General features: G+C 47.1%; 1 protein-coding gene across 1 annotated transcript in view; it reads right to left on the bottom strand.

The window, feature by feature from the left end:
• Positions 1-27,912, bottom strand: part of HDX (highly divergent homeobox) — a 122,334-nt gene that overhangs the window by 77,205 nt on the left and 17,217 nt on the right. The window contains 3 exon segments of the mRNA XM_038748216.1: positions 2,777-3,673; positions 3,675-3,818; positions 20,418-20,564. Coding sequence (XP_038604144.1) covers positions 2,777-3,673; positions 3,675-3,818; positions 20,418-20,564 — 1,188 coding nt within the window.

The following is a 27,912-nucleotide window of genomic DNA, read 5'->3' as shown; positions in this document are numbered from 1 at the left end:
AAAATTAACTCAAAAAGCAAAGTAGAGACTTCACCTCACTTTCACCCAGATTCCCTCATTCTACTCACTTGGTGCTATAGCCTTTCATGTTCTTCCTTTAATTCCATCTCTTCAGTGGTCTAGAACGAGTCCTTGGGGAAGTTTATTAGGACTCAGATCTTAACTGGTCAAAAAGAGGGAGAGGGAGAGAAGGAGAAAGGGAGGGAGAGAAGGAGAGAGGAAGGGAGGGCAGGAGAGAGGGGGGGAAGAGAGAGGGAAAAGGAGAGAGAAAGGAGACTGGGGGAAAAGAGGGAAAGGAGTGAGGGAGAGAAGGAGAAAGAGAGGGAGAGAAGAAGAGAAGGAGAAAGAGTGGGAGAGGAGAAAGGGAGGGAGAGAAGGAGAGAGGGAGAGAAGAAGAAAGAGGTGGAAAAGGAGAGAAGGGCGACAGTGGGAGGAAAGAGGGAGAGAGGATAGAGGGAGAGAAGGAAAAAAGGAGAGAAAGAGAGGGTGAGAAAGAGAGAGGGAGAGAAGAAGAGGGGGAGAGGAGAAGAAGAGAAGGAGAAAGAGGGAGAGGAGAGAGGGAGAGAAGAAGAAAGAGGTGGAAAAGGAGAGAGAAGGGAGACAGTGGGAGGAAAGGGAGAGAGGAGAGAGGGAGAGAAGGAACGAGAGAGAGAAAGAGAGGGTGAGAAAGAGAGAGGGAGGGAAGAAGAAAGAGGGGGAGAGAAGGGAGGTGGTGGGGGAGAAAGAGATAAAGGGAGAGGGAAAGAGACAGTAGGAGAGAAAATGTAGGAAAGAGGGGGGAGGGAACGAGAGAGAGAGGGAGGGAAGGAGAGAGGGAGGGAAGAGAGGGGGAAAAGGAGAGAGAAGGGAGACTGGGGGAAAAGAGGGAAAGGAGTGAGGGAGAGAAGGAGAAAGAGGGAGAGAAGAAAAGGAGAAAGAGTGGGAAAGGAGAAAGGGAGGGAAAGAAGGAGAGAGGGAGAGAAGAAGAAAGAGGTGGAAAAGGAGAGAGAAGGGAGACAGTGGGAGGAAAGGGAGAGAGGAGAGAGGGAGAGAAGGAAAAAGAAGGAGAGAAAGAGAGGGTGAGAGAGAGGGAGAGAAGAAGAAAGGGGGAGAGAAGGGAGGCGGTGGGGAGAAAGAGATAAAGGGAGAGGGAGAGAGAGACAGTAGGAGAGAAACTGTAGGAAAGCGGGGGGAGAGGGGGAGGGAGGGAGAGAGAGAGAGAGAGAGAGAGAGAGAGAGAGAGAGAGAGAGAGAGGAGAGAGAGAGAGAGAGAGGGAGGGAGAGGGAGAAGGGCTGGGGGGGAGAGAGAAGAGAGAGGGAGGAGGCTTTCCACTAGAATTCCAAGCCGTGGTCCACGGATCAAAAAGCAGAACCACCCGTAATACCAGGTTGTTACTGAGTAGCCCAGGAAATAGAGGCTGCCAATTCCTGAATCCTAGAGCCGGAAGGACCTCATGAAGTCAACTGTTCCAGACCCATCTCCGGGCAGGCGGGTGCCTGACGATCATCCACCCGAGGCAGTGTCCAATCTCATGTACAGCAACTCCACAGGCCTCGTGGGCAGGGGACGGGTCCACCGACTCTGCTCTATTGGCCTCTCCCAAGTGCTCTGCCCACAGAAGTGCGCGACAAATACCACCGATGGATCGATCGAAGCCCCTTGGCAGCCGGTCCTAGAGTTTGTCCCCTGGCTTTCAGGAAGTTCTGCCTTTTGTCTAACCGACCCAAGTCCCGCTGCATTTTCTGCCCGTCCCCTCCTGTTTAACAACGGGACCGCCTCTTCTTCCTCCTAGAAACCCTTCAGAGATGTGAAGGCAGTTACTAAGTCAGCCAGCGCCTAACCTTCTCTTCTCCAAGGTCAACGATTCCAACTCCTTTAGCCTTTCTTCAGAGGACCAATTTTCCTCCCTTTTATCCCTCCCGTTCTAATTCCTCGGAGCCTATTTCTTCCACCACCTTTCTCTAGCACGATGGCCACAGTCGGATACCGTGCTCTAATAAGGCCCCGACTTGCCGGGGGTAGATTTCCAGGCTCTGGCTCAGCTCTTCTACACCCGGACTGCTCTCGCTGACAAAAAATATCAGGCTTTTAATCTGCCAAGAGGCTGGGCCCTTTTGCTGCTGACTCTGTTGCATTTCTCAAGCTATGCCCACCCAGTACTCGCTGTTTTATGCTTTGACTTCCACTTTGTCCAGCCGAATCGGGATAAAAGTCACAAGGGTCACCTTCTTTAATTTTACCTGGCTGCACCTGATACGTTTTATTCAGGCTTCCCAAGCTGGCCAACGTAGTACTGTCTCCACCAAACAGCCCGCCTTCCCTTCCTTATTTTTTTAACGGTGCTTGGTAAGGGCTTACTATGTGCCAAGCACCGTACTAAGCGCTGAGGCAGATATTAGATCGTCGGGTCGGTCACAGCCCATGCCCCGCACGGGGCTCACGGTCCGAACCCCCAGTTTACAGATGAGGGAACCGAGGCACAGAGAAGTTAAATGACCGGCCCAAGGTCACACGGCAGAGTGGGAGGAGCCGGCATTAGAACCCAGGCCCTTCTGACTCCCGGGATGACGCTTTAGCCGTTGGGCACGCCGCTTCGAAAAAGTGGGACGGACTCAGTGTCCCATCCCACCCCCTCGAGGCCCTGATGACGGACGACGGCAATGGGAGGGAGGAGGATGGGCTGCAGTTTCCCGCCGATCCGCCCCGGGATGGGCGGAAACGCGGAGGCGGCCCCCGAGCTGGTGGGGTTCACCAGCTGGGAAACCCGGGCCGAGCGGCCAGGTTTATACCGATTACCTGGTAGTTGTTTTGGTTTGGCGTCAGCCTCAGTTGGTTGGACGGGGCGAAGTGAGGGGAAAAACCGGGGCGGGCCGCGTGCGAGCCACTGTACATCGTGCCGGGTCCGCTGTGCAGTGAGGTCCGGGGGGGCAAATGGAAGTCCCGCTGAGGGTACAGGGCACCGTCGGGTAAGTCTCTGGCGTTCCCCAGCAGCGAAGCGCAGCCGGTGCCACGGCCCGGGCCGGGCGGACGCTGCGGACTTTGGTGCTCGACGCGCGGGCCGCCGCCCTCGCAGAGCCTCGAGTAGCTCTGGAGCTGCGCCCCCATGGAAGCCAGCTCTTCCTCTCGGGCGTACTCGTCGTCGACGTCGCCCGTCTCCATCGCGATGGACAGGCAGCTCCCTTCCCGGGAGCCGGGCCTCTGGGCCGCGCTCCCCCCCGGGATCCTCGGCGGGCAGTCGGTCCCGGCCAGCGAGAACACCTCCCGGATCTCCAGGTTCGGGGCGGCGCAGGGGCCGTGGGCGGCGAGGCTGGCGTACTCGGGCTTGGGGGGCCTCGGCCCCCCGGCCGGCTCCGCTTTGCCAGGCCGGTGGCCGCCCCCGCCGGGCTTCTGAGGGGCCACGTCGGGCCCCGGGGGGGCCCCGTAGCTCTTCTTGGCGTGGTGGCCGTAGCCGGGGTTGGCGGCGTTTGGCACGCCGCTCTGCCGCGACAAGATGATGGCCTTCTCGCCCAGAAGCAGCGAGGCGCCCTTGCCGTGGGCCGCCTGCCGGGACCCGGGGAGGGGGGCTCCAAGTTCCGGGTCGGCCTTCCCGGGGGTCCTCTGGACGGGGAGCTTGTGGATCTCCGTCGCCTTGGCCCTTCCCGAAGAGCCGGCCGGCCCGTAGATGCCCGTCACCACGACGTCGCCGTCCGGGGGGGGTCCACGGGGGCTGCGGGCCGGGGGGCCGGGCCGCGTTCCGGTCCGGCGGCGTCGGCGGGGTGCCGGCCGCCGGCCCGGGCGGGGTGGCCCCGGACTCGGCCGGTTTGCTGCTCATTTTCCTCCTTTTGTTGCCCACCCAAGTCTGCGGAAACAAAAGGACAAACAAGACGAAGAGCAAACGGGTGGATCTGCTCTCTGCTCGGCCGGGCCTCCCCATCTGCTCTCCAGCCAACGCTGGGCGGGGGGAGGTGGGCCGAAGAAGGCCCGGAGGGCGTGCAATCAATCAATCCATCGATCAATCGTATTTATTGAGTGCTTACTGTGTGCAGAGCACTGTACTGAGCGCTTGGGAAGTCCAAGTTGGCAGCATATAGAGACGGTCCCTACCCAAGAGTGGGTGGCTTCGGGTCCCCGTTCCGTGACCTCAACTGCAAAATGGGGATTATGACTGTGAGCCCCCCGTGGGACAACCTGATCACCTTGTATCCCCCGGAGAACAAAACAAAACATGTTAACAAAATAAAATAAATAGAATAGACGTGTCCAAGTAAAATAAATAAATATGTCGCCATCCCCCCCCCCCCAGCGCTTAGAACAATGCTTTGCACATAGTAAGCGCGCTAGACTGTGAGCCCACTGTTGGGTAGGGACCGTCTCTATATGTTGCCAACTTGTACTTCCCGAGCGCTTAGTACAGTGCTCTGCACACAGTAAGCGCTCAATAAATACGAATGAATGAATGAATAAGGGCTCAAAAAATGCATCTGATTGATTGGCTGATTCAAAAGAAATGTTGGCGAGAATGCTTGGCCCCTTTTGCCTGTCGATAAGAACTCAGGCTACAAGCGCTTAGTCCAGTGCTCTGCACACAGTAAGCACTCAATAAACACGAATGAATGAATGAATAAGGGCTCAAAAAATGCAACTGATTGATTGACTGGTTCAAAAGAAATGTTGGCGAGAATGCTTGGCCCCTTTCGCCTGTTGATAAGAACTCAGGCTATCGAAGTGCTCAATAAATACGAATGAATGAATGAATAAGGGCTCAAAAAATGCAATTGATTGATTGACTGATTCAAAAGAAATGGCAAGAATGCTTGGCCCCTTTCGCCTGTCGCTAAGAACTCAGGCTACAAGCGCTTAGTCCAGTGCTCTGCATACAGTAAGCGCTCAATAAATACGAATGAATGAATGAATAAGAGCTCAAAAAATGCAACTGATTGATGGACTGATTCAAAAGAAATGTTGGCGAGAATGCTTGGCCCCTTTCGCCTGTCGCTAAGAACTCAGGCTACCGAAGCGCTCAATAAATACGAATGAATGAATGAATAAGGGCTCCAAAAATGCAACTGATTGATGGACTGATTCAAAAGAAATGTTGGAGAGAATGCTTGGCCCCTTTCACCTGTCGATAAGAACTAAGGCTACAAGCGCTTAGTACAGTGCTCTGCACACAGTAAGTGCTCAATAAACACGAATGAATGAATGAATAAGGGCTCAAAAAATGCAACTGATTGATTGACTGATTCAAAAGAAATGTTGGCGAGAATGCTTGGCCCCTTTCGCCTGTCGCTAAGAACTCAGGCTACTGAAGCGCTCAATAAATACGAATGAATGAATGAATAAGGGCTCAAAAAATGCAACTGATTGATGGACTGATTCAAAAGAAATGCTGGCGAGAATGCTTGGCCCCTTTCGCCTGTCGATAAGAACTCAGGCTACTGAAGCACTCAATAAATACGAATGAATGAATGAATACGGGCTCAAAAAATGCATCTGATTGATTGACTGATTTAAAAGAAATGTTGGTGAGAATGCTTGGCCCCTTTCGCCTGTCGATAAGAACGCAGGCTACTGAAGCGCTCAATAAATACGAATGAATGAATGAATTAGGGCTCAAAAAATGCAACTAATGGATTGACTGATTCAAAGGAAATGTTGGCGAGAATGCTTGGCCCCTTTCGCCTGTCCATAAGAACTCAGGCTACAAGCGCTTAGTCCAGTGCTCTGCACACAGTAAGCGCTCAATAAATACGAATGAATGAATGAATAAGGGCTCAAAAAATGCAACTGATTGATTGACTGATTCAAAAGAAATGTTGGCGAGAATGCTTGGTCCCTTTCACCTGTCGCTAAGAACTCAGGCTACTGAAGCGCTCAATAAATACGAATGAATGAATGAATAAGGGCTCAAAAAATGCAACTGATTGATGGACTGATTCAAAAGAAATGTTGGAGAGAATGCTTGGCCCCTTTCGCCTGTCGATAAGAACTCAGGCTACAAGCGCTTAGTACAGTGCTCTGCACACAGTAAGTGCTCAATAAACACGAATGAATGAATGAATAAGGGCTCAAAAAATGCAACTGATTGATTGACTGATTCAAAAGAAATGTTGGCGAGAATGCTTGGCCCCTTTCGCCTGTCGCTAAGAACTCAGGCTACTGAAGCGCTCAATAAATACGAATGAATGAATGAATAAGGGCTCAAAAAATCATCATCATCATCATCATCATCATCAATTGCATTTATTGAGCGCTTACTGTGTGCAGAGCACTGTACTAAGCGCTTGGGAAGTACAAATTGGCAACATATAGAGACAGTCCCTACCCAACAGTGGGCTCACAGTCTAAAAGGGGGAGACAGAGAACAGAACCAAACATACTAACAAAATAAAATAAATAGAATAGATATGTACAAGCAAAATAAATAAATAAATAAATGAATAAATAAATAAATAAATGCAACTGATTGATTGACTGATTCAAAAGAAATGTTGGCGAGAATGCTCGGCCCCTTTGGCCTGTCGCTAAGAACTCGGGCTACTGTTGGGCCTCCCCGAAGAGGTGCGGCCTTGTGGAAAGAGGGCGGGAGTGGGATTCAGAAGGATCTGGGTTCCAATTCCAGCTCGGCCACTTGTCGGCCGGGTGACCTCGGGCACGCCCTCCCCTACGGAGGGAAAACTGCTTAATCGGAGTCAGCCTTTACTTTCAAAATCCGTCCTGGAGACGGTTTGGGGCCAGGCTTCCGAGAAAAAGGAACACCCGCTCCCCAAATCAATCAATTGCATTGCAATCAATTGTATTTATTGAGCGCTTACTGTGTGCAGAGCAAACCAACCCATCCTAAGAAACAGAACTGGGGAATACGGTCTTCAAACAGCACCGATTCCAGCACAATTTTGCTGTCGGCTGCTCTGGAGATGACGTCGCATTTTGGAGAAGCAGCGTGGCTCAGTGGAAAGAGCCCGGGCTTTGGAGTCGGAGGTCACGGGTTCAAATCCCGGCTCCGCCAACTGTCGGCTGGGTGACCTTGGGCAAGTCACTTCACTTCTCTGGGCCTCAGTAACCTCATCTGTAAAATGGGGATGAAGACTGTGATCCCCCCGTGGGACAACCTGATCACCTTGTAACCTCCCTGGCGCTTAGAACAGTGCGTTGCACGTAGTAAGCGCTTAATAAATGCCATTATTATTATTATTACTATTTCGCGACAAACGGGAAGGGGTGAGTCGGTGTCAGGGGTGGTTTGATCTGGGAGGAAACAGAAGCGGGCGGGTTTATTTTTTTTGGTAGCACGCCCTCTGCTCTGCCCTGCTGAGGTTTCCTAAGGCTAAAATCAATCAATCAATCGTATTTATTGAGCGCTTACTGTGTGCAGAGCACTGGACGAAGCGCTTGGGAAGTCCAAAGTTGGCAACATCTAGAGACGGTCCCTCCCCAACAGTGGGCTCACAGTCTAGGAGGGGGAGACGGAGAAGGAAACCAAACATATCAACAAAATAAAATAAATAGAATAGATATGGATAATGGATATGGACGATGGTCTAGTCCAGCTCCCCGCCCGCAGAAAGGTGAAGGACAGATAATGCCTTATTTTCCCAATAAGAACTCCACCTCTCCCAGTGTCCTATCCCAGTTTTTTCCCATTCATTCATTCAACCCTATTTATTCAGCACTTACTGTGTACATAGCACTGCATTAATAATAATAATAATAATAATAATAATAATAATAACAACAATAATAATAATAATAATAATAATGGCATTCGTTAGGGCACAGAACAGCCGAGGGGGACTTGAATAAGCAACCCATCTGTGAGCCCACTGTTGGGTAGGGACTGTCTCTATATGTTGCCAATTTGTACTTCCCAAGCGCTTAGTACAATGCTCTGCACATAGTAAGCGCTCAATAAATACGATTGATGATCTGTGGAAAATGAGCAGATGAGACTACCAGACATGGGGGCGGGAGCTCCCCACTCAACCAGCGTGGCTCAGTGGAAAGAGGCCGGGCTTTGGAGTCGGAGGTCATGGGTTCGAATCCCGGCTCCACCACGTGTCTGCTGTGTGACGCTGGGCAAGTCACTTCACTTCTCTGTGCCTCAGTTCCCTCATCTGTAAAATGGGGATTAAAACTGTGAGCCCCATGTGGGACAACCTGATCATCTTGTTTCCCCCCAGAGAACAGTGCTTTGCACATAGTAAGCGCTTAACAAATGCCATTATTATTATTATTATTATTATTAGTTCTAATCCTGGCTCCACTGCTTGTCAGCCGTGTGACTTTGGGCAAGTCACTTCACTTCTCTGTGCCTCAGTTCCCTCATCTGTAGAATGGGGATTAAGACTGTCAGCCCACGTGGGACAACCTGATAACCCTGTATCCCCCCCCAGCAATTAGAACAGTGCTTTGCACATGGTAAGGGCTTAACAAATGCCATCATTATTATTATTATTATTATGAGTTCTAATCCTGGCTCCGCCACTTGTCAGCCATGTGACTTTGGGCTAGTCACTTCACTTCTCTGTGCCTCAGTTACCTCATCTGTAGAATGGGGATTAAGACTGTGAGCCCCACGTGGGACAACCTGACAACCCTGCATCCCCCCCAGCGATTAGAACAGTGCTTTGCACATGGTAAGTGCTTAACAAATGCTATTATTATTATTATTATTATTATTATTATTATTATTATTATTATTATGAGTTCTAATCCTGGCTCCACCGCTTATCAGCCGTGTGACTTTGGGCAAGTTACTTCACTTCTCTGGGCCTCAGTTCCCTCATCTGTAAAATGGGGATTAAGACTGTGAGCCCCACGTGGGACAACCTGATCACCTTGTTTCCCCCTGGAGTTTAGAACAGTGCTTTGCACATAGTAAGCGCTTAGCAAATGCCATCATTATTATTATTATTATTATGAGTTCTAATCCTGGCTTTACCGCTTATCAGCCGTGTGACTTCGGGCAAGTCACTTCACTTCTCTGAGCCTCAGTTCCCTCATCTGTAGAATGGGGATTAAGACTGTGAGCCCCGCGTGGGACAACCTGATCACCTTGTTTCCTCCCGGAGCTTAGAACAGTGCTTTGCACATAGTAAGCGCTTAACAAATGCCATCATTATTACTATTATTATTATTATGAGTTCTAATCCTGGCTTCACTGCTTATCAGCCGTGCGATTTCAGGCAAGTCACTTCACTTCTCTGAGCCTCAGTTCCCTCATCTGTAAAATGGGGATGAAGACTGTGAGCCCCACGTGGGACAACCCGATCACCTTGTATCCCCCCGGCGATTAGAACAGTGCTTCGCACAAAGTAAGAGCTTAACAAATACTATCATTATTTCATCATCACATAGAGAAGCAGCATGGCTCAGTAGGAAAGAGCCCGGGCTTGGGAGTCAGAGGTCATGGGTTCAACTCCCAGCTCCGCCAATTGTCAGCTGTGTGACTTTGGGCAAGTCACTTCGCTTCTCTGGGCCTCAGTGACCTCATCTGGAAAATGGGGATTACATCTGTGAGCCCCACGAGGGACAACCTGATCACCTTGTAACCTCTCCAGCGCTTAGAACAGTGCTTTGCACATAGTAAGCGCTTAATAAATGCCATTATCATTATTATTATTATCATCATCATCATCAACTAAGCGCCACCCAAACCTGTCTCCACCCATCCTCCCTCTCACGGGGGCCGGTGACCCCCGGCGTTTTCCCACACTGCTCCCCCCGTTTTCCAAGGTCAGACGTTCCATAAAGCTAAGCAAACCTCCAAATATCCGGGTAAAATGACCGGGCCTTCCCGGGCTGGGACATGCACCTATTAAAACACGGGAGCATCATCATCATCATCATCATCAATCGTATTTATTGAGCGCTCACTATGTGCAGAGCACTGTACTAAGTGCTTGGGAAGTACAAATTGGCAACATCTAGAGACAGTCCCTACCCAACAGTAGGCTCACAGTCTAAAAGGGGGAGACAGAGAACAAAACCAAACATACTAACAAAATAAAATAAATGGAATAGATATGTACAAGTAAAATAAATAGAGTAATAAATACGTACAAACATATATACATATATACAGGGATGGCCCACCCCAGCCTTCACCCTACCCCTGAAAGGAAAGAAGGATTTGGGAAGGACGGATTTTCGGGATGACAGACACCCCGGATAATCAATCAATCAATCAATCAATCGTATTTATTGAGCGCTTACTGTGTGCAGATCACCGGGCTAAGCGCTTGGGAAGTCCAAGCGTGGCTCAGTGGAAAGAGCGTGGGCTATGGAGTCAGAGGTCATGGGTTCGAATCCCGACTCCCCCACGTGTCTGCTGTGTGACCTTGGGCAAGTCACTTAACTTCTCTGAGTCTCCGTTACCTCATCTGTAAAATGGGGGTTAAGACTGTGAGCCCCACATGGGACAACTTGATCACCTTGTAACCCCCCCAGCGCTTAGAACAGTGCTCTGCACATAGTAAGCGCTTAACAAATGCCATTATTATTATTATTCTTATTATTATTTCGAGACGGTCCCTCCCCAACAGCGGGCTCACAGTCTAGAAGGGGGAGACGGAGAACAAAACAAAACATATTAACAAAATAAAATAAATAGAATAGATATGGATAATGGATATGGATGGTCTAGTCCAGCTCCCCGCCCGCAGAAAGGTGAAGGACAGATAACGCCTTATTTTCCCAGAAAGAATTCCACCTCCCTCAGTGTCCTATCCCAGTTTTTTCCCATTCATTCACTCAACCACATTTATTCAGCACTTACTGTGTACATTGCACTGTATTAATAATAATAATAATAATAATAATGATGGCATTTGTTAAGCGCTTACTATGTGCAAAGCACTGTTCTAAGCGCTGGGGGGGATACAAGGCAATCGGGTCGCCCCACAGTGGGGCTCACGGTCTTAATCCTCCTTTTACAGATGAGGTAACTGAGGCTCAGAGAAGTGAAGTGACTTGGCCGAGGTCACACAGCAGACGGGTGGCGGAGCCGGGATTCGAACCCATGACCCCTGAGTCCAAAGCCCGGGCTCTTTCCACGTGAGCCCGCCGTTGGGTAGGGACCGTCTCTAGATGTTGCCAACTTGTACTTCCCAAGCGCTTAGTCCAGTGCTCTGCACACAGTAAGCGCTCAATAAATACAATTGATTGATTATGTATATATCTGCAATTTTATTTTTATTTGTCTTAATGTCTGTCACCCCCTCTCTAGGATGTAAGTCCATCGTGGCAGGGAATATCACTATTTATTGTTGTACTGTACTTTGCCAAGCGCTTAGTACAGTGCTCGGCACATGGTAAGCGCTTAATAGATAAAATTGAATGAACAAATGAATGCAGAGAACTGTACCGAGCACCTGGGAGAGTACAGTAGCTCTAGAGAAGCAGCGTGGCTCAGTGGAAAAAGCCCGGGCTTTGGAGTCAGAGGTCATGGGTTCAAATCCCGGCTCCGCCACTCGTCAGCTGTGTGACTTTGGGCAAGTCACTTCTCTTCTCTGTGCCTCAGTTACCTCATCTGTAAAATGGGGATGAAGACTGTGGGCGCCCCGTGGGACAACCTGATCACCTTGTAAATTCCCCTGCGCTTTGAATGGTGCTCTGCACATAGTAAGCGCTTAATAAATGCCATTATTATTATTATTATTATTATTAGAAGATCGCCATCATTATTAGAAGACCTGCCACTGTATTAGTACAGTGCTAAGCGCTTAGTACAGTGCTCTGCACACAGTAAGCGCTCAATAAATACGATTGATGATGACCTGCCATCTTTATCAGAAGAACATACGAACATATAAGAACATTATAAGAACATATTAGAGTCTTTTAGACTATGAGCCCACTGTTGGGTAGGGACTGTCTCTATATGTTGCCAACTTGTACTTCCCAAGCGCTTAGTCCAGTGCTCTGCACATAGTAAGCGCTCAATAAATACGATTGATGATGACCTGCCATCATTATCAGAAGAACATACGACCATATAAGAACATTATAAGAACATATTAGAGTCTTTTAGACTGTGAGCCCACTGTTGGGTAGGGACTGTCTCTATATGTTGTCAACTTGTACTTCCCAAGCGCTTAGTCCAGTGCTCTGCACACAGTAAGCGCTCAATAAATACGATTGATGACGACCTGCCATCATTATCAGAAGAACATACGACCATATAAGAACATTATAAGAACATATTAGAGTCTTTTAGACTGTGAGCCCACAGTTGGGTAGGGACTGTCTCTATATGTTGCCAACTTGTACTTCCCAAGCGCGTAGTACAGTGCTCTGCACACAGTAAGCGCTCAATAAATACGATTGATTGACTGATTGATTGATTGATTTCCACTGAGCCACGCTGCTTCTATTCTATTAAGAGCTTGTAGAGGATATTATTAGGATAAACGGGCCCATTCCCTGTTCCCAACAAGCTCATCCTGATCCATCAGTCACTTGTATTCACCGAGTGCTTTCTCCATACAGAGCACCGTATTAGGCGATTGGAGAGTGCAACAGAACAGGTGATAGACACATTCCCTGCCCGCGAGAAGCTTACCAGCGCTTAGTACAGCGCTTGGCACGTAGTCAGCGCTTAACCAATACCACCGTTATTATTCTTACAGACTAGAGGGGAAGACAGACGTTAATATAAATGAATGGAGAGCAGCGTGGCTCAGTGGGAAGAGCCCGGGCTTTGGAGTCCGAGGTCATGGGTTCGAATCCCGGCTCCGCCCCATGTCTGCTGTGTGACCTCGGGCAAGTCACTTCACTTCTCTGAGCCTCAGTTCCCTCATCTGTAAAATGGGGACTAAGACTGTGAGCCCCCCCCCGTGGTACAACCTGATCACCTTGGAACCTCCCCAGCACTTAGAACAGTGCTTTGCACATAGTAAGCACTTAATAAATGCCATCATTATTATTATTATCCCCTCATCCCCCTCTCCATCCCCCCATCTTACCTCCTTCCCTTCCCCACAGCACCTGTATATATGTATATATGCTTGTACAGATTTATTACCCTATTTATTTATTTTACTTGTACATATCTATTTTTTTATTTTGTTAGTATGTTTGGTTTTGTTCTCCGTCTCCCCCTTTTAGACTGTGAGCCCCCTGTTGGGTAGGGACTGTCTCTAGATGTTGCCAATTTGTACTTCCCAAGCGCTTAGTCCAGTGCTCTGCGCATAGTAAGCGCTCAATAAATACGATGGATGATGATGATGATGATGAATAAATCACGGACCCGGGAGTAAGTGCTGCGGGGCCGAGGGCGGGGTGAGTAAAGGGTGCGAATCCAAGGGCAAGGGCGACGCTGAAGGGGGCCGCAAAGGGGGACTCTTCCTTAGCCAACAGAAATCATCCATCATCAATCGTATTTATTGAGCGCTTACTGTGTGCAGAGCACTGTACTAAGCGCTTGGGAAGTCCAAGTTGGCAACATCTAGAGACGGTCCCTACCCAACAGTGGGCTCACAGTCTAAAAGGGGGAGACAGAGAACAAAACCAAACATACTAACAAAATAAAATAAATGGAATAGATATGTACAAGGAAAATAAATAAGTAAATAAATAGAGTAATAAATCTGTACAAAATCGCTTCCGCCTTCGTGTTAGCCTGCGTGGGCCTTGGCCAGGCCATTTCCTCCTAAGGGCCTGACTGTTCCTTTCATTCATTCATGCATTCATTCGATTGTATTTATTGAGCGCTTACTGTGTGCAGAGCACTGTACTGGGCGCTTGGGAACATCGGCAACATCTAGAGACGGTCCCTACCCAACAGCGGGCTCACAGTCTAGAAGGGGGAGACAGAGAACAGAACATATTAACAAAATAAAATAAATAGAATAAATATGCACAAGTAAAATAAATAAATAAAGTAATAAATCTGTACAAACGTCTATACATATATACAGGGGGTGTGGGGAAGGGAAGGAGGTAAGGCAGGGGATGGGGAGAGGAAGGAGGGGGCTCAGTCTGGGAAGGCCTTTTGGAGGAGGTGAGCTCTCAGTAGGGCTTTGAAAGGCTTGAACCCCATTACCTTGTATCCCAGAACAGTGCTTGGCACACAGTAAGCGCTTAACAGATGCCATTATTATTGTTATTATTACTATTATTATTATTCCCTGGGCCTCAGTTCCCTCATCTGTAAACCGGGGATGAAGACTGGGAGCCCCATGGGGGACAACCCCATTACCCTGTATCCCCCCCAGCGCTTAGAACAGTGCTTGGCACATAGTAAGCGCTTAACAGATGCCATTATTATTATTATTATTACTATTATTATTATTATTATTATTCCCTGGGCCTCAGTTCCCTCATCTGTAAAACGGGGATGAAGACTGGGAGCCCCATGGGGGACAACCCCATTACCCTGTAACCCCTCCAGCGCTTAGAACAGTGCTTGGCACATAGTAAGAGCTTAATAGATGCCATTATTATTATTATTCCCTGGGCCTCAGTTCCCTCATCTGCAAAACGGGGACAACCCCATTACCCTGCACCCCCCCCAGCACTTACAGCAGTGCTTGGCACATAGTAAGCGCTTAACAGATGCCATTATTATTATTATTATTATTATTCCCTGGCCTCAGTTCCCTCATCTGTAAACCGGGGATGAAGACTGGGAGCCCTATGGGGGACAACCCCAATACCCTGTATCCCCCCCAGCGCTTAGAACAGTGCTTGGCACACAGTAAGCGCTTAACAGATGCCATCATAATTATTATTATTCCCTGGGCCTCAGTTCCCTCATCTGTAAACCGGGGATGAAGACTGGGAGCCCCATGGGGGACAACCCCATTACCCCGTATCCCCCCCAACACTTAGAACAGTGCTTGGCACATAGTAGGCGCTTAACAGATGCTGCTATTATTATTATTATTATTATTATTATTATTATTGTTATTATTATTATTCCCTGGGCCTCAGTTCCCTCATCTGTAAAACGGGGATGAAGACTGGGAGCCCCATGGGGGACAACCCCATTACTTTGTATCCCCCCCAGCGCTTAGAACAGTGCTTGGCACATAGTAAGCGCTTAACAGATGCCATTATTATTATTATTATTATTACTGTTCCTGAAAAACAGTAAGAAAGCAGGCCTGAGCCACCTCTCTGCACTCAACCCACTGACTCTCCTCGCATTTTTCCTCTGCTTTTTCCTAACGCTTTGCCTTTTCCCCACATCCTGCCGCAAACAACACGATTCGACTTTGGGTCTCATCGGGGCACGTTAAGGAAGCGCCACTTCCTTCTTCCTACCTCCCGCTGCTGGGATATAAAAATCAAAGGAATAACTTCCGTGGAAAACTACACAAAGGCTATTTTCATCTACAGTCGTAACGGCTGCGTTTAAAGTGTTTGCTTTCCAACACTTGCTGGTGGTTTCCTCTTTTACCAAAATGTACAGGATCCAGAAGCAAGCGTCATCGGTAGGACCTGGGTTCTAATCCTGCCTCGGCCCCTTGTTGGCTGTGTGACCTTGGACCGGTCACTTCACTTCTCTTTACTTTACTTCTCTTACTTTACACTTTACGCTTCATTTAACAGTTGCTAGTGCTCATTCATTCAAGCGTATTTATTGAGCGCCTACTGTGTGCACAGCACTGTACTAAGTGCTTGCAGAGAAGCAGCGTGGCTCAGTGGAAAGAGCACGGGCTTTGGAGTCAGAGGTCATGGGTTCGAATCCTAGCTCCGCCACATGTCTGCTGTGTGACCTTGGGCAAGTCACTTAACTTCTCTGAGCCTCAGTTACCTCATCTGTAAAATGGGGATGAAGACTGTGAGCCCCACGTGGGACAACTTGATCACCTTGTATCCCCCCCAGCGCTTAGAACAGTGCTTGGCACATAGTAAGCGCTTAACAAATGCCATTATTATTATTATTATTATTAATGGCTCCCATGACTAGGGTCTTATTATTAACTTATACTTCCCAAGCGCTTAGTCCAGTGCTCTGCACACAGTAAGCGCGCAATAAATGATTGAATGAATGAATGAAATCAAAAGGAATACTTCAATGCCAAGTGTTTTGTACTTTACACTTTATGCTTCATTTAACAGCTGCCGATGCTCATTCATTCAAGCGTATTTATTGAGCGCTTACCGTGTGCAGAACACTATACTAAGCGCTTGCAGTGTATTAATGGCTCCCATGATTAGGGTCTTATTATTAACTTGTGCTTCCCAAGCGCTTAGTCCAGTGCTCTGCACAGAGTAAGCGCTCAATAAATATGATTGAATGAATGAATGAATGAAATCAAAAGGAATTCTTCAATGCCAAGTGTTTTGTACTTTACACTTTATGCTTCATTTAACAGCTGCCGATGCTCATTCATTCAAGCGTATTTATTGAGCGCTTACCGTGTGCAGAACACTATACTAAGCGCTTGCAGTGTATTAATGGCTCCCATGACTAGGGTCTTATTATTAACTTGTGCTTCCCAAGCGCTTAGTCCAGTGCTCTGCACACAGTAAGCGCTCAATAAATATGATTGAATGAATGAATGAATTCAAAAGGAATTCTTCAATGCCAAGTGTTTTGTACTTTACACTTTAGGCTTCATTTAATAGTTGCTGATGCTCATTCATTCAAGCGTATTTATTGTATTACTCTGTTTATTTATTTATTCATTTATTTTACTTGTACATATCTATTCTATTTATTTTATTTTGTTAGTATGTTTGGTTTTGTTCTCTGTCTCCCCCTTTTAGACTGTGAGCCCACTGTTGGGTAGGGACTGTCTCTATATGTTGCCAACTTGGACTTCCCAAGCGCTTAGTACAGTGCTCTGCACACAGTAAGCGCTCAATAAATACGATTGATTGATTGATTGATTGAGCGCTTACTGGGTGCAGAGCACTGTACTAAGCGCTTGCCCTTACTAATGGCTCCCATGACTAGGGTCTTATTATTAGTAGCATAATTTGGAGGCACAGTAGCCAAACCGTTACTGGGTAGGGACCATCTCTCTATGTTGCCGACTTATACTTCCCAAGCGCTCAGTACAGTGCTCTGCACCCAGTAAGCGCTCAATAAATACGATTGAATGAATGGATGAATTTAATTTACACACACACCATCACCTCATCACTTTCGCTTACTCAGTGATATCTTGGACCGTTATAGCTCTGACCCGTTATTATGATTTGTAACCCTCTTTGACTTTTCTGATTATTTTATTAGTTAAACAGGCAGGTCATCTGTTAAATCAAGAGGAATACTTAAATGTCAAGTGTTTTGTACTTTATCATCATCATCATCAATCGTATTTATTGAGCGCTTACTATGTGCAGAGCACTGTACTAAGCGCTTGGGAAGTACAAATTGGCAACATCTAGAGACAGTCCCTACCCAACAGTGGGCTCACAGTCTAAAAGGGGGAGACAGAGAACAAGACCAAACATACTAACAAAATAAATTAAATAGGATAGATATGTACAAGTAAAATAAATAAATAGAGTAATAAATCTGTACAACCATATATACATATATACAGGTGCTGTGGGGAAGGGAAGGAGGTAAGATGGGGGGATGGAGGGGGGACGAGGGGGAGAGGAAGGAAGGGGCTTTATAAACTTTACACTTTATGCTTCATGTTATGAAAAACATGGTTTTGCCCTCATCATCAATCGTCATCAATCGTATTTATTGAGCGCTTACTGTGTGCAGAGCACTGTACTAAGCGCTTGGGAAGGACAAGTTGGCAACATATAGAGACGGTCCCTACCCAACAGTGGGCTCACAGTCTAAAAGAATCCTACTAAACACTCTGCCAATTGCCAGCCGTGCGACCCTGGGCAAGTCACTTCACTTCTCTGTGCCTCAGTTCCCTCATCTGTAAAATGGGGATGAAGACCGTGAGCCCCCCCCGTGGGACCACCTGATCACCTTGTATCCTCCCCGGCGCTTAGAACAGTGCTTTGCACGTAGTAAGCGCTTAACAAGTGCCATCATTATTATTATTCTCTGTGCCTCAGTCACCTCGGCTGATAAATGGGGGCGAAGACGGTGACCTGTATATATGTATATATGGTTGTACATATTTATTACTCTATTTATTTATTTATTTATTTATTTATTTATTTTACTTGTACATTTCTATCCTATTTATTTTATTTTGTTGGTATGTTTGGTTCTGTTCTCTGTCTCCCCCTTTTAGACTGTGAGCCCACTGTTGGGTAGGGACCGTCTCTATGTGTTGCCAATTTGTACTTCCCAAGCGCTTAGTACAGTGCTCTGCACATAGTATGCGCTCAATAAATACGATTGATTGATTGATTGACCCCTATGCGAGACCGGGGCTGTGTCCAACCTGATTAGCTTGTATCTACTCCAGCGCTTAGCACATTTATTTTACTTTGTTAGTATGTTTGGTTTTGTTCTCTGTCTCCCCCTTTTAGACTGTGAGCCCACTGTTGGGTAGAGACCGTCTCTATGTGTTGCCATCTTGTACTTCCCAAGCGCTTAGTACAGTGCTCTGCACATAGTAAGCGCTCAATAAATACGATTGATGATGATGATGATAGTAAGCGTTTTACCTCACAGCACAATTACAAGTTTCTGGACTACGACTACACGCAGTTCCTACAGGCACAAAATCATTTATTAGAGGAAGATTACGATCAGGACTGCGCTGGAAATATGGAGACGTCTTTATCACGTTCAAATATGATGATGATAATGGCATTTATTAAGTGCTTACTATGTGCAAAGCACTGTTCTAAGCGCTGGACAGCAGGCCGCAACACAAAACTGCTAAAAAAAAAACCTGGAAACCCCTGATGGGACCCAATCAATCAATCAATCGTATTTATTGAGCGCTTACTGTGTGCACAGCACTGGACTACTAATGGTGGAGTGGTCAAAGCACAGGCCCGGGATGTCAGGAGGTCATGAGTTCTAATCCCGGCTCCACCACTCGTCTGCTGTGTGGCTTTGGGCAAGTCATTTTACTGCTCTGTGCCTGTTACCTCATGATAATAATAATAATAATAATGATGGCCTTTGTTTATTTATTTATGACGGCATTTATTAAGTGCTTACTATGTGCAAAGCACTGTTCTAAGCGCTGGGGAGGTTACAAGGCGGGTTGTCCCACGGGGGGCTCACAGTCTTCATCCCCATTTTACAAGTGAGGGAACTGAGGCACAGAGAAGTTAAGTAATAATAATAATAATGGCATTTATTAAGCGCTTACTATGTGCAAAGCACTGTTCTAAGCGCTGGGGAGGTTACAAGGTGATCAGGTTGTCCCACGGGGGGCTCACAGTCTTCATCCCCATTTTACAGGTGAGGTAACCGAGGCCCAGAGAAGTGAAGTGACTTGCCCAAAGTCACACAGCTGACACTTGGTGGAGTCGGGATGTGAACCCATGACCTGTGACTCCAAAGCCCGGGCTCTTTCCACTGAGCCATGCTGCTATTATTATTATTATTATTATTATTATTATTATTATTATTAAGAGAAGAGATCGGATTCTGGCCTGGCATCTGGCCCCGACTGGCGAAGGCTCCTCGGGCAAGTCAAATCCCTCTGGGTCCCTGGAAAATGCAGGTTCTGGTCTTAATAATGATGGCATTTATTAAGCGCTTACTACGTGCAAGGCACTGTTCTAAGCGCTGGGGAGGTTACAAGGTGATCAGGCTGTCCCACGGGGGGCTCACAGTCTCAATCCCCATTTTATAGACGAGATAACTGAGGCACAGAGAAGTGAAGCGACTAGCCCAAAGTCACCCAGCTGACAAGTGGCGGAGCCGGGATTCGAACCCACGACCTCTGACTCCAAAGCCCGGGCTCTTTCCACTGAGCCACGCTGCTTCTCCACTTGCCCCTCCCTACTCCTCCGGGACCGGGGCGGTGGATGTGGGGGAGTCTGGCTGCGGGGAGAGGAGCAGGAAAACGAGATGACAGGTGCCAGAGTGCTTTGGAAAATACGAGCGCCCTAAAAACGTCGTGGAATCTTTTTTGGAAAAACCGGAGATTCCTGTGAATTTCAAAGCCGATGGAAGATCTAAAGGCAGCCGGGAATCAGAAATAACTCTCCGGAAGGTCTTGCTTATTACGGGAATCCTTTTGTTCCCGAGAGACGGAGACGACTCCTGGCACTTTGACAATATCAGAGCGCTGACGGAGCGACATGCGCAAACTGGGCCTCGGTTCCCTCATCTGTCAAATGGGGATGAAGACTGTGAGCCCCCCGTGGGACAAGCTGATCACTTTGTAACCTCCCCAGCGCTTAGAACATAGTAAGCACTTAAATACCGCAATTATTATTATTATTTAACTACGTAAAGCACTAACGCTCATCAAACCCAGCCCGGGTTATTGGAACCAGGGAAAAGAGACGGTTTATCTTCTTGGGAACTTCACCCCGCTCCAGTTTCAGGCGACGGAAATATTTACTGGTCCAAAAGATGGGTACCCCCGCTTGGCGTGGCCTCCGTACTTACCCTGACTACACTGAAGTCCAGCTGAGTTTCCTGGGCACACTGTAATATGAGCTGAAAGCAATTTTTACTCTGATTTGTCATTCCATGTTCATAATAACGCTGTAAAATCCTTTGTTGTTCTACAGTAAATACAGAACGCAGATTCATCTAAAAATAAAAGAAGATACCCCGAAAATCGGAATCAATCGGAGAGAACCGGAATCGAAAAGACGTGGGGAACGGGCTGGTTTTCCCTCGTTCCGCACGGCTTCCTCACCACCAGGCTGCCGGGGGGAAACTGATTTTAACGTCTTGTCTCTCCCCCCCCGTAGACTGTAAGCTCCTTGTGGGCAGGGATCGCGTCCACCAGCAATATTGATTCGCCTTTTCCCGAGCTCCCACTACCTTGCTCTGCAATCAATCAATCAATCAATCGTATTTATTGAGCGCTTACTGTGTGCAGAGCACTGTACTAAGCGCTTGGGACAACACATAGAGGCGGTCCCTACCCAACAGCGGGCTCACAGTCTAGAAGGGGGAGACAGAGAACCAAACCAAACATACTAACAAAATAAAATAAATAGAATAGATATGTACAAGATAAATAGAGTAATAAATATGTACAAACATATATACATATATACACACTCTGCACACCAGAAGCCCTTGAGAAACCCCATTAATTGACCGATAGATTGCTAAAGGCGCAGCATTTACACTTTTGGGCGCACAAAGGTTCTCGCTGACGAAATCACCATCATCATCATCATCATCATCAATCGTATTTATTGAGCGCTTACTATGTGCAGAGCACTGTACTAAGTGCTTGGGAAGTACAAATTGGCAACATATAAAGACAGTCCCTACCCAACAGTGGGCTCACAGTCTAAAAGGGGGAGACAGAGAACAAAACCAAACCTACTAACAAAATAAAATAAATAGAATAGATATGTACAAATAAATTAAATAAATAAATACACAGAGTAAAAAAAATATGTACAAACATATATACATATATACAGGTGTTGTGGGGAAGGGAGGGGATTTGTTAAGCGCTTACTACGTGCCAAGCACTGTTCTAAGCGCGGGGGTCGATGCGAGGTCATCAGGTTGTCCCATTTGGGGCTCACATTCTTAATCCCCATTTTACAGATGAGGGAACTGAGGCACAGAGAAGCTAAGTGATTTGCTCAAAGTCACACAGGCGACAAGGGGCGGAGCCGGGATTCGAACCCACCTCCTCTGACTCCTAAACCCGGGCTCTTTCCGCCAAGTCGGGCTGCCAAGGGTACAGTTACTGTAGCCGTCCAGGAAAAAGGAAGCCTCAAGTCTCTCCCGCAAGGAGAGCAGGTCATGGGTTCAAATCCCAGCTCTGTCAGTTGTCAGCTGTGTGACTTTGGGCAGGTCACTTAACTTCTCTGGGCCTCAGTTACCTCATCTGCAAAATGGGGATGAAGACTGTGAGCCCCCCGTGGGACAACCTGATCACCTTGTTAACCTCCCCGGCGCTTAGAACAGTGCTTTGCACATCGTAAGCGCTTAATAAATGCTATCATTATTATAAGGAATTCCCCCCCCCCCCCCCCAAACTTGATTGATCAGATTGGCCTCTGCGGGGGGCAAATCTTGGGAGCGGGGGGCTCCCGCTTCCCGATCCACCGTCAACTGCGGCTTCTGGGATCAAGACTTGCCTGGGGTAGTTTGGGATGAATGTTCTTTTCCCGCTTTTGGGAAATTTTGGGGAGACGTGGGAAAATAAACTGACGGAAGGCAAACGCAGGGCGCGCGGCTGCCGGTCATTTTAATCCCTATTTAGTACACAATTCAAAATTCGCCGGATCTGCACACGCGACAGAGGTGCGGCCTCTAAAATAATCATCCTTATAGGGATTAATTTACATCCTGCACATGTGTGTGTATGAATGCGACTGCGTGCGTGAGCGTGTGTGGGTTTGTGTGGCACTTCTGCCTTCCGGCTAATTAGCAGGATGCTTCGTTTGTTAATTACAGGAGAGTTGGATGGATCCCTTTTACAAAAAAGCGCTTTACTCGGGTATTTCAGAAGAAAGAATCCTTGAATTAGACCGATACAGTGGCAGGGTTGCTTTATGAAACTGCTCAAAGTTCATTCATTCAATCGTATTTATTGAGTGCTTACTGTGTGCAGGGCACTGTACTAGGCGCTTGGGAAGTACAAGTCGGCACCGTGCAGAGATGTCACGCTTTCAACTTTTAAGAGCGTTCGTTTCCAATCAGAGCAAAGCTTCCTTGAATGAAGGGATGTTTAATAATGATAGCAATAGTAATAATAATAATAATAATAATAATGATGGCATTTATTAAGCGCTTACTATGTGCAAAGCACTGTTCTAAGCACTGGGGAGGTTACAAGGTGATCAGGTTGTCCCCCGGGGGGCTCACAGTCTTCATCCCCATTTTATAGATGAGGGAACTGAGGTACAGAGAAGTGACTTGCCCAAAGTCACACAGCTGACAATTGGCGGACCCCGGATTTGAACCCATGACCTCTGACTCCAAAGCCCGTGCTCTTTCCACTGAGCCATGCTGCTTCTCTAATATTAGTAATTATTCTCTAGTAATAATACTCTCTAATAATTCCCTAGTAATAATTCTAATAATAATAATGGTACTCGTTAAGCACTTACTATGTGCCAAGCACCGTTGCAAGCATTAGGGAAGATACAAGTGAATCATTCATTCATTCAATCGTATTTACTGAGCGCTTACTGTGTGCAGAGCACCGTACTAAGCGCTTGGGAAGTCCAAGTAGGCAACATATAGAGACGGTCCCTACCCAACAGTGGGCTCACAGTCTAGAAGGGGGAGACAGAGAATCAATCAATCATATTTACTGAGCGCTTACTGTGTGCAGAGCACTGTACTAAGCGCTTAGAGAACAAAACAAAACATGTTAACGAAATAAAATAAATAGAATACATATGTACAAATCAAATAAATAGAGTAATAATAATAATGGCATTTATTAAGCGTTTACTATGTGCAGAGCACTGTTCTAAGTGCTGGGGAGACTACAAGGTGATCAGGTTGTCCCACGGGGGGCTCACAGTCTTCATCCCCATTTTACAGCTGAGGAACTTACAAGGTGATCAGGTTGTCCCACGTGGGGCTCACAGTCTTCACCCCCATTTTACGGATGAGGGAACTGAGGCCCAGAGAAGTGAAGCGACTTGCCCAAAGTCACACAGCTGACGAGTGGAGGAGCCGGGATTTGAACCCATGACCTCTGACTCCAAAGCCCGGGCTCTTTCCACTGAGCCACGCTGCTTCTCTGAGCAATAAATCCGTACAAACATCTATACATATATGCAGGTGCTGTGGGGAGGGGAAGGAGGTAAGGCGGGGGGGATGGAGAGGGGGACGAGGGGGAGAGGAAGGAGGGGGCTGAGTGTGGGAAGGCCTCCTGGAGGAGGTGAGCGCTCAGTAGGGCCTTGAAGGGAGGAAGAGAGCGAGCTTGGCGGATGTGCGGAGGAATTGGGGGCATTCCGGGCCAGGGGGAGGATGTGGGCCAGGGGTCGATGGCGGGACGGGTGAGAACGAGGCCCGGTGAGGAGATTAGCGGCGGCAGAGGAGCGGAGGGTGCGGGCTGGGATGGAGAAGGACAGAAGGGAGGTGAGGTAGGAGGGGGTGAGGGGATGGACAGCCTTGAAGCCCAGGGTGAGGAGTTTTTGCCTGATATATATAATCAGGTTGGACGCAGTCCCTGTCCCACATCAATCTTATCCCCAATCAATCAATCAATCGCATTTATTGAGCACTTACTGTGTGCAGTAGGTCACTGCCCTTGTCCCATCGGGATTTATTAACGAAAAGAAGACATTCAACCAACGGGGACACTATTGCAGTGACTTAAAATCGCGTTGGCTTTGGACGGCCCTCATCTGAACTGCGGCTGATGATAAATAACAGCGGTTCGCAGAACTCCGAACGATACAAAGAAAAGATTTAAAAAAAACCTAAACACCGCCACAGTGACCAAACTTCAGGGGCAAATATGGAAAAATTACAAGGCTCTGTCTGGTCATACACCAACGGATAAATCCTCTCTCCAAGACCCCCAAACCCAGCAATGCCTGAGCCAAGAGAGACTGTGTTCAAATTAAGGTTGGAGTCATTCCAGAGTCTTTGATTTTTTGGCTTTGTATCTCTTCCCTGATCCCTCTCACATTTTCCCTCAGCCACCAAGGCTGGATCGGAGAGGAACGCTGAGCTTTTCACATTTCCTTTGGGATCTCCAAAGGAGATCTTCTCCAATGTCCTGCAAAGCCCTCCAGGAATAATTCGGGTTCCTCGAGCCCATCTCTGGAAACGGAAAAGGAAGGACAGCATCACATTTCCTTTGGGATCTCCCACACAACTCAATGCGCTCTGCCCCAAATCTGTGCTCTGCAAAGCCTTCCAGGGATAATTCAGGTTCCTTGAGACCATCTCCGGCAACGGAAAAGGAAGAAGTCCGTCTACTACGAGTTGCCAGTTGTAAACCCAATCCCACTGGCCTTCAGTTTGAAAACAGTGGGGGAAAGAAGCTGCAAAATCCCAATCCATCCCCAGTGAACCCCGCTTCTCCGCTAATTAGCGTGCGCATAAATGCTCCCGCAGAACTTGATGACGGACCGCGTTTTCCACTCGGTGGAAGGTTAAGATGACGTTTAAAACGGAATAACTTTTCCCACTAAAAAGTAATCGGCGCCGTGGACAGAAAGGGCTCACGCTTCCTTCGGAACGGACACTTCACGTGTGTTCACAGACTGCCGACGCCAACCAGCTCTCGGCCTTTGTTATTCTAGCCTCCTCCTTTATGTTGCAAAGTTATTTTTCCCTCTATCTGCTTTTCGACGAACTTTCCAGATGTTGCCAATTTGCACTTCCCAAGCTCTTAGTACAGTGCTCTGCACATAGTAAGCGTTCAATAAATACGATTGATGATGATGCACAGGCAGCAAAAAACGCCTTCGTTAAATTTCAGCCTCTTCGAGCACCAACTCCCGCAACTGGTACGCAGAGCACTCGACTCTTGCAAGAGGATTGTCATTATTTATTTATGGTCACCGAAAACGTTTGTGGGCAGTTTTATCTTCCCTTTAAGTAGCATAATTGGCCTCTATAACTAAGACTGAAACCTGAAACAGAAGGACCCTTTTTACCCCACACTTCGCCTTAGGACGGTTTAGGAACGGAGGTTTGGACACTATCTTCGTGCAAATAAATACTCCTTCTCACGGAAAATGCAAAGAAATTCAATGTCCACTGCTTCCGAGCTGCGTAGGCAACATCTTTAAACGGAAGGGCAGTTCTCCTACTCCTAACACCACCCATCAATTGATGAATGGTATTTATTGAGCGCTTACTGAGTGCAGAGCACTGTACTAAGCGCTTGGGAGAGCACAACAAGGTGGCTAGACACATTCCCTGCCCACAACATACAGTCTAGAAGGGAGAGACAGATATTGAATAGAAATAAATAAATTACGGATATGAACTTAAGTTCTGTGGGTCTGAGGGTAGGGTGGATATCAAAGGCTACGGATACAAGCCAGTCGTATAAAAGAGGCTTTTGCAGAAACGAAAAGCAAATTTCTAGGCTACGCGTAGTATTGATTGCTGCTTTCTCCCCACCATGCGGTTAATGGGTAATGATTCCTTCAGGCATGTCTATTTAATCCCATACGTTTCTCCATGACATAATTCCGTTTCCTTCCCTTCGAAGGATAAATTGAAGATGAAGCAGCGGGGAGCACGGAAATAGGCCCAACACGGCTTTTAAAGAAGATTGGGTATCTTTTTTTTCCTGTTAGCTGTAGGTAGGAAGAAGTAGCTGTGTTAATAATACCTGCCCAGAGATGATATTTATTTATTTATTTTATTTATTTATTTATTTTATTTGTACATATCTATTCTATTTATTTTATTTTGTTAGTCTGTTTGGCTTTGTTCTCTGTCTCCCCCTTTTAGACTGTGAGCCCACTGTTGGGTAGGGACTGTCTCTATATGTTGCCAATTTGTACTTCCCAAGCGCTTGGTACAGTGCTCTGCACATAGTAAGCGCTCAATAAATACGACTGATGATGATGATGATGGAAAATTTCAGAAATTCTGAAGTAATGGATGAAAGCCCTGTCTCTTCCCCCCAAGTTCTTTTTTTTTCTCCTGGGGAAAAAAAAAAAAAAGGAATGTAGGAAAATATTTAAATACTGAATATGCAACACGTTAGCTGATCGTGGTTCAATTTATCTGATGGATTAGGAACGTAACATTAAGAGAACATTTAGAGAGGCAGCGTGGCTCAGTGGAAAGAGCCCGCGCTTTGGAGTCAGAGGTCGTGGGTTCGAATCCCGGCTCCACCACAAGTCTGCTGGGTGACATTGGGCAAGTCACTTCACTTCTCTGAGCCTCAGTTCCCTCATCTGTAAAAATGGGGATTAAGACTGTGAGCCCTACGTGGGACAACTTGATCACATTGCATCCCCCCCAGTGCTTAGAACAGTGCTTTGCACATAGTAAGCGCTTAACAAATGCCATCATTATTATTATTATTCTTATTATTCTTATTATTATTATTATGAAGAGCCCACTGTTGGGTAGGGACTGTCTCTATATGTTGCCAACTTGTACTTCCCAAGCGCTTAGTACAGTGCTCTGCACAAAGCAAGCGCTCAATAAATACGATTGAATGAATGAATGAGTGAATAAGGCAAATTTACTTAGCAAAGTCGCAATGGTTGGACTCTTTATGAAATACAAAAGTGTAAATGTAAGTTATAAGATGCACTTTTTTTTACATAAGCAGCTTGGCCTTGTGGAAAGAGCACAGGCCTTGGAGTCCGGGGACCTGGGTTCTAACCTGACCGCACCGCTACTCTTCTGTGAGTCCTTGGGCAAGTCATTTCACTTCTCAGTTTGCTCATCTGTAAAATGGGGATTAAATCCTACTCCCTCCTACTTCGGCTGGGAGCCCAACGTGGGACAGGGACAATACTCAACCGATCATCTTGCATCTATAGGTACGTACTCTTGTACATGTTTACTATTCTATTTATTTTATTTTGTTAATATGTTTTGTTGTCTGTCTCCCCCTTCTAGACTGTGAGCCCGTTGTTGGGTAGGGACTGTCTCTATATGTTGCCGATTTGTACTTCCCAAGCGCTTAGTACAGTGCTGTGCACACAGTAAGCGCTCAATAAATGCGATTGAATGAATGCATTAATCTATCCCAGAGCTTCGAACTGCGCTTGACACATAGTAAGCGCTGAACAAGTACCATTATTATTCATTCGTTCGTTCAATCGTATTTATCGAGCGCTTACTGTGTGCAGAGCACTGTACTAAGCGCTTGGGAATCAATCAATCGTATTTATTGAGTGCTTACTGTGTGCAGAGCACTGTACTAAGTGCTTGGGAAGTACAAGTTGGCAACATCTAGAGACGGTCCCTAACCAACAACGGGTTCACAGTCTAGAAGGGGGAGACAGACAACAAA

The sequence above is a fragment of the Tachyglossus aculeatus genome, chromosome 6 (assembly GCF_015852505.1).
Source record: "Tachyglossus aculeatus isolate mTacAcu1 chromosome 6, mTacAcu1.pri, whole genome shotgun sequence".
NCBI classification, from domain to species: Eukaryota; Metazoa; Chordata; class Mammalia; order Monotremata; family Tachyglossidae; genus Tachyglossus; species Tachyglossus aculeatus.
Note: the sequence above shows the minus strand (reverse complement) of the source record. Positions and strands in the feature narration are given on the sequence as shown.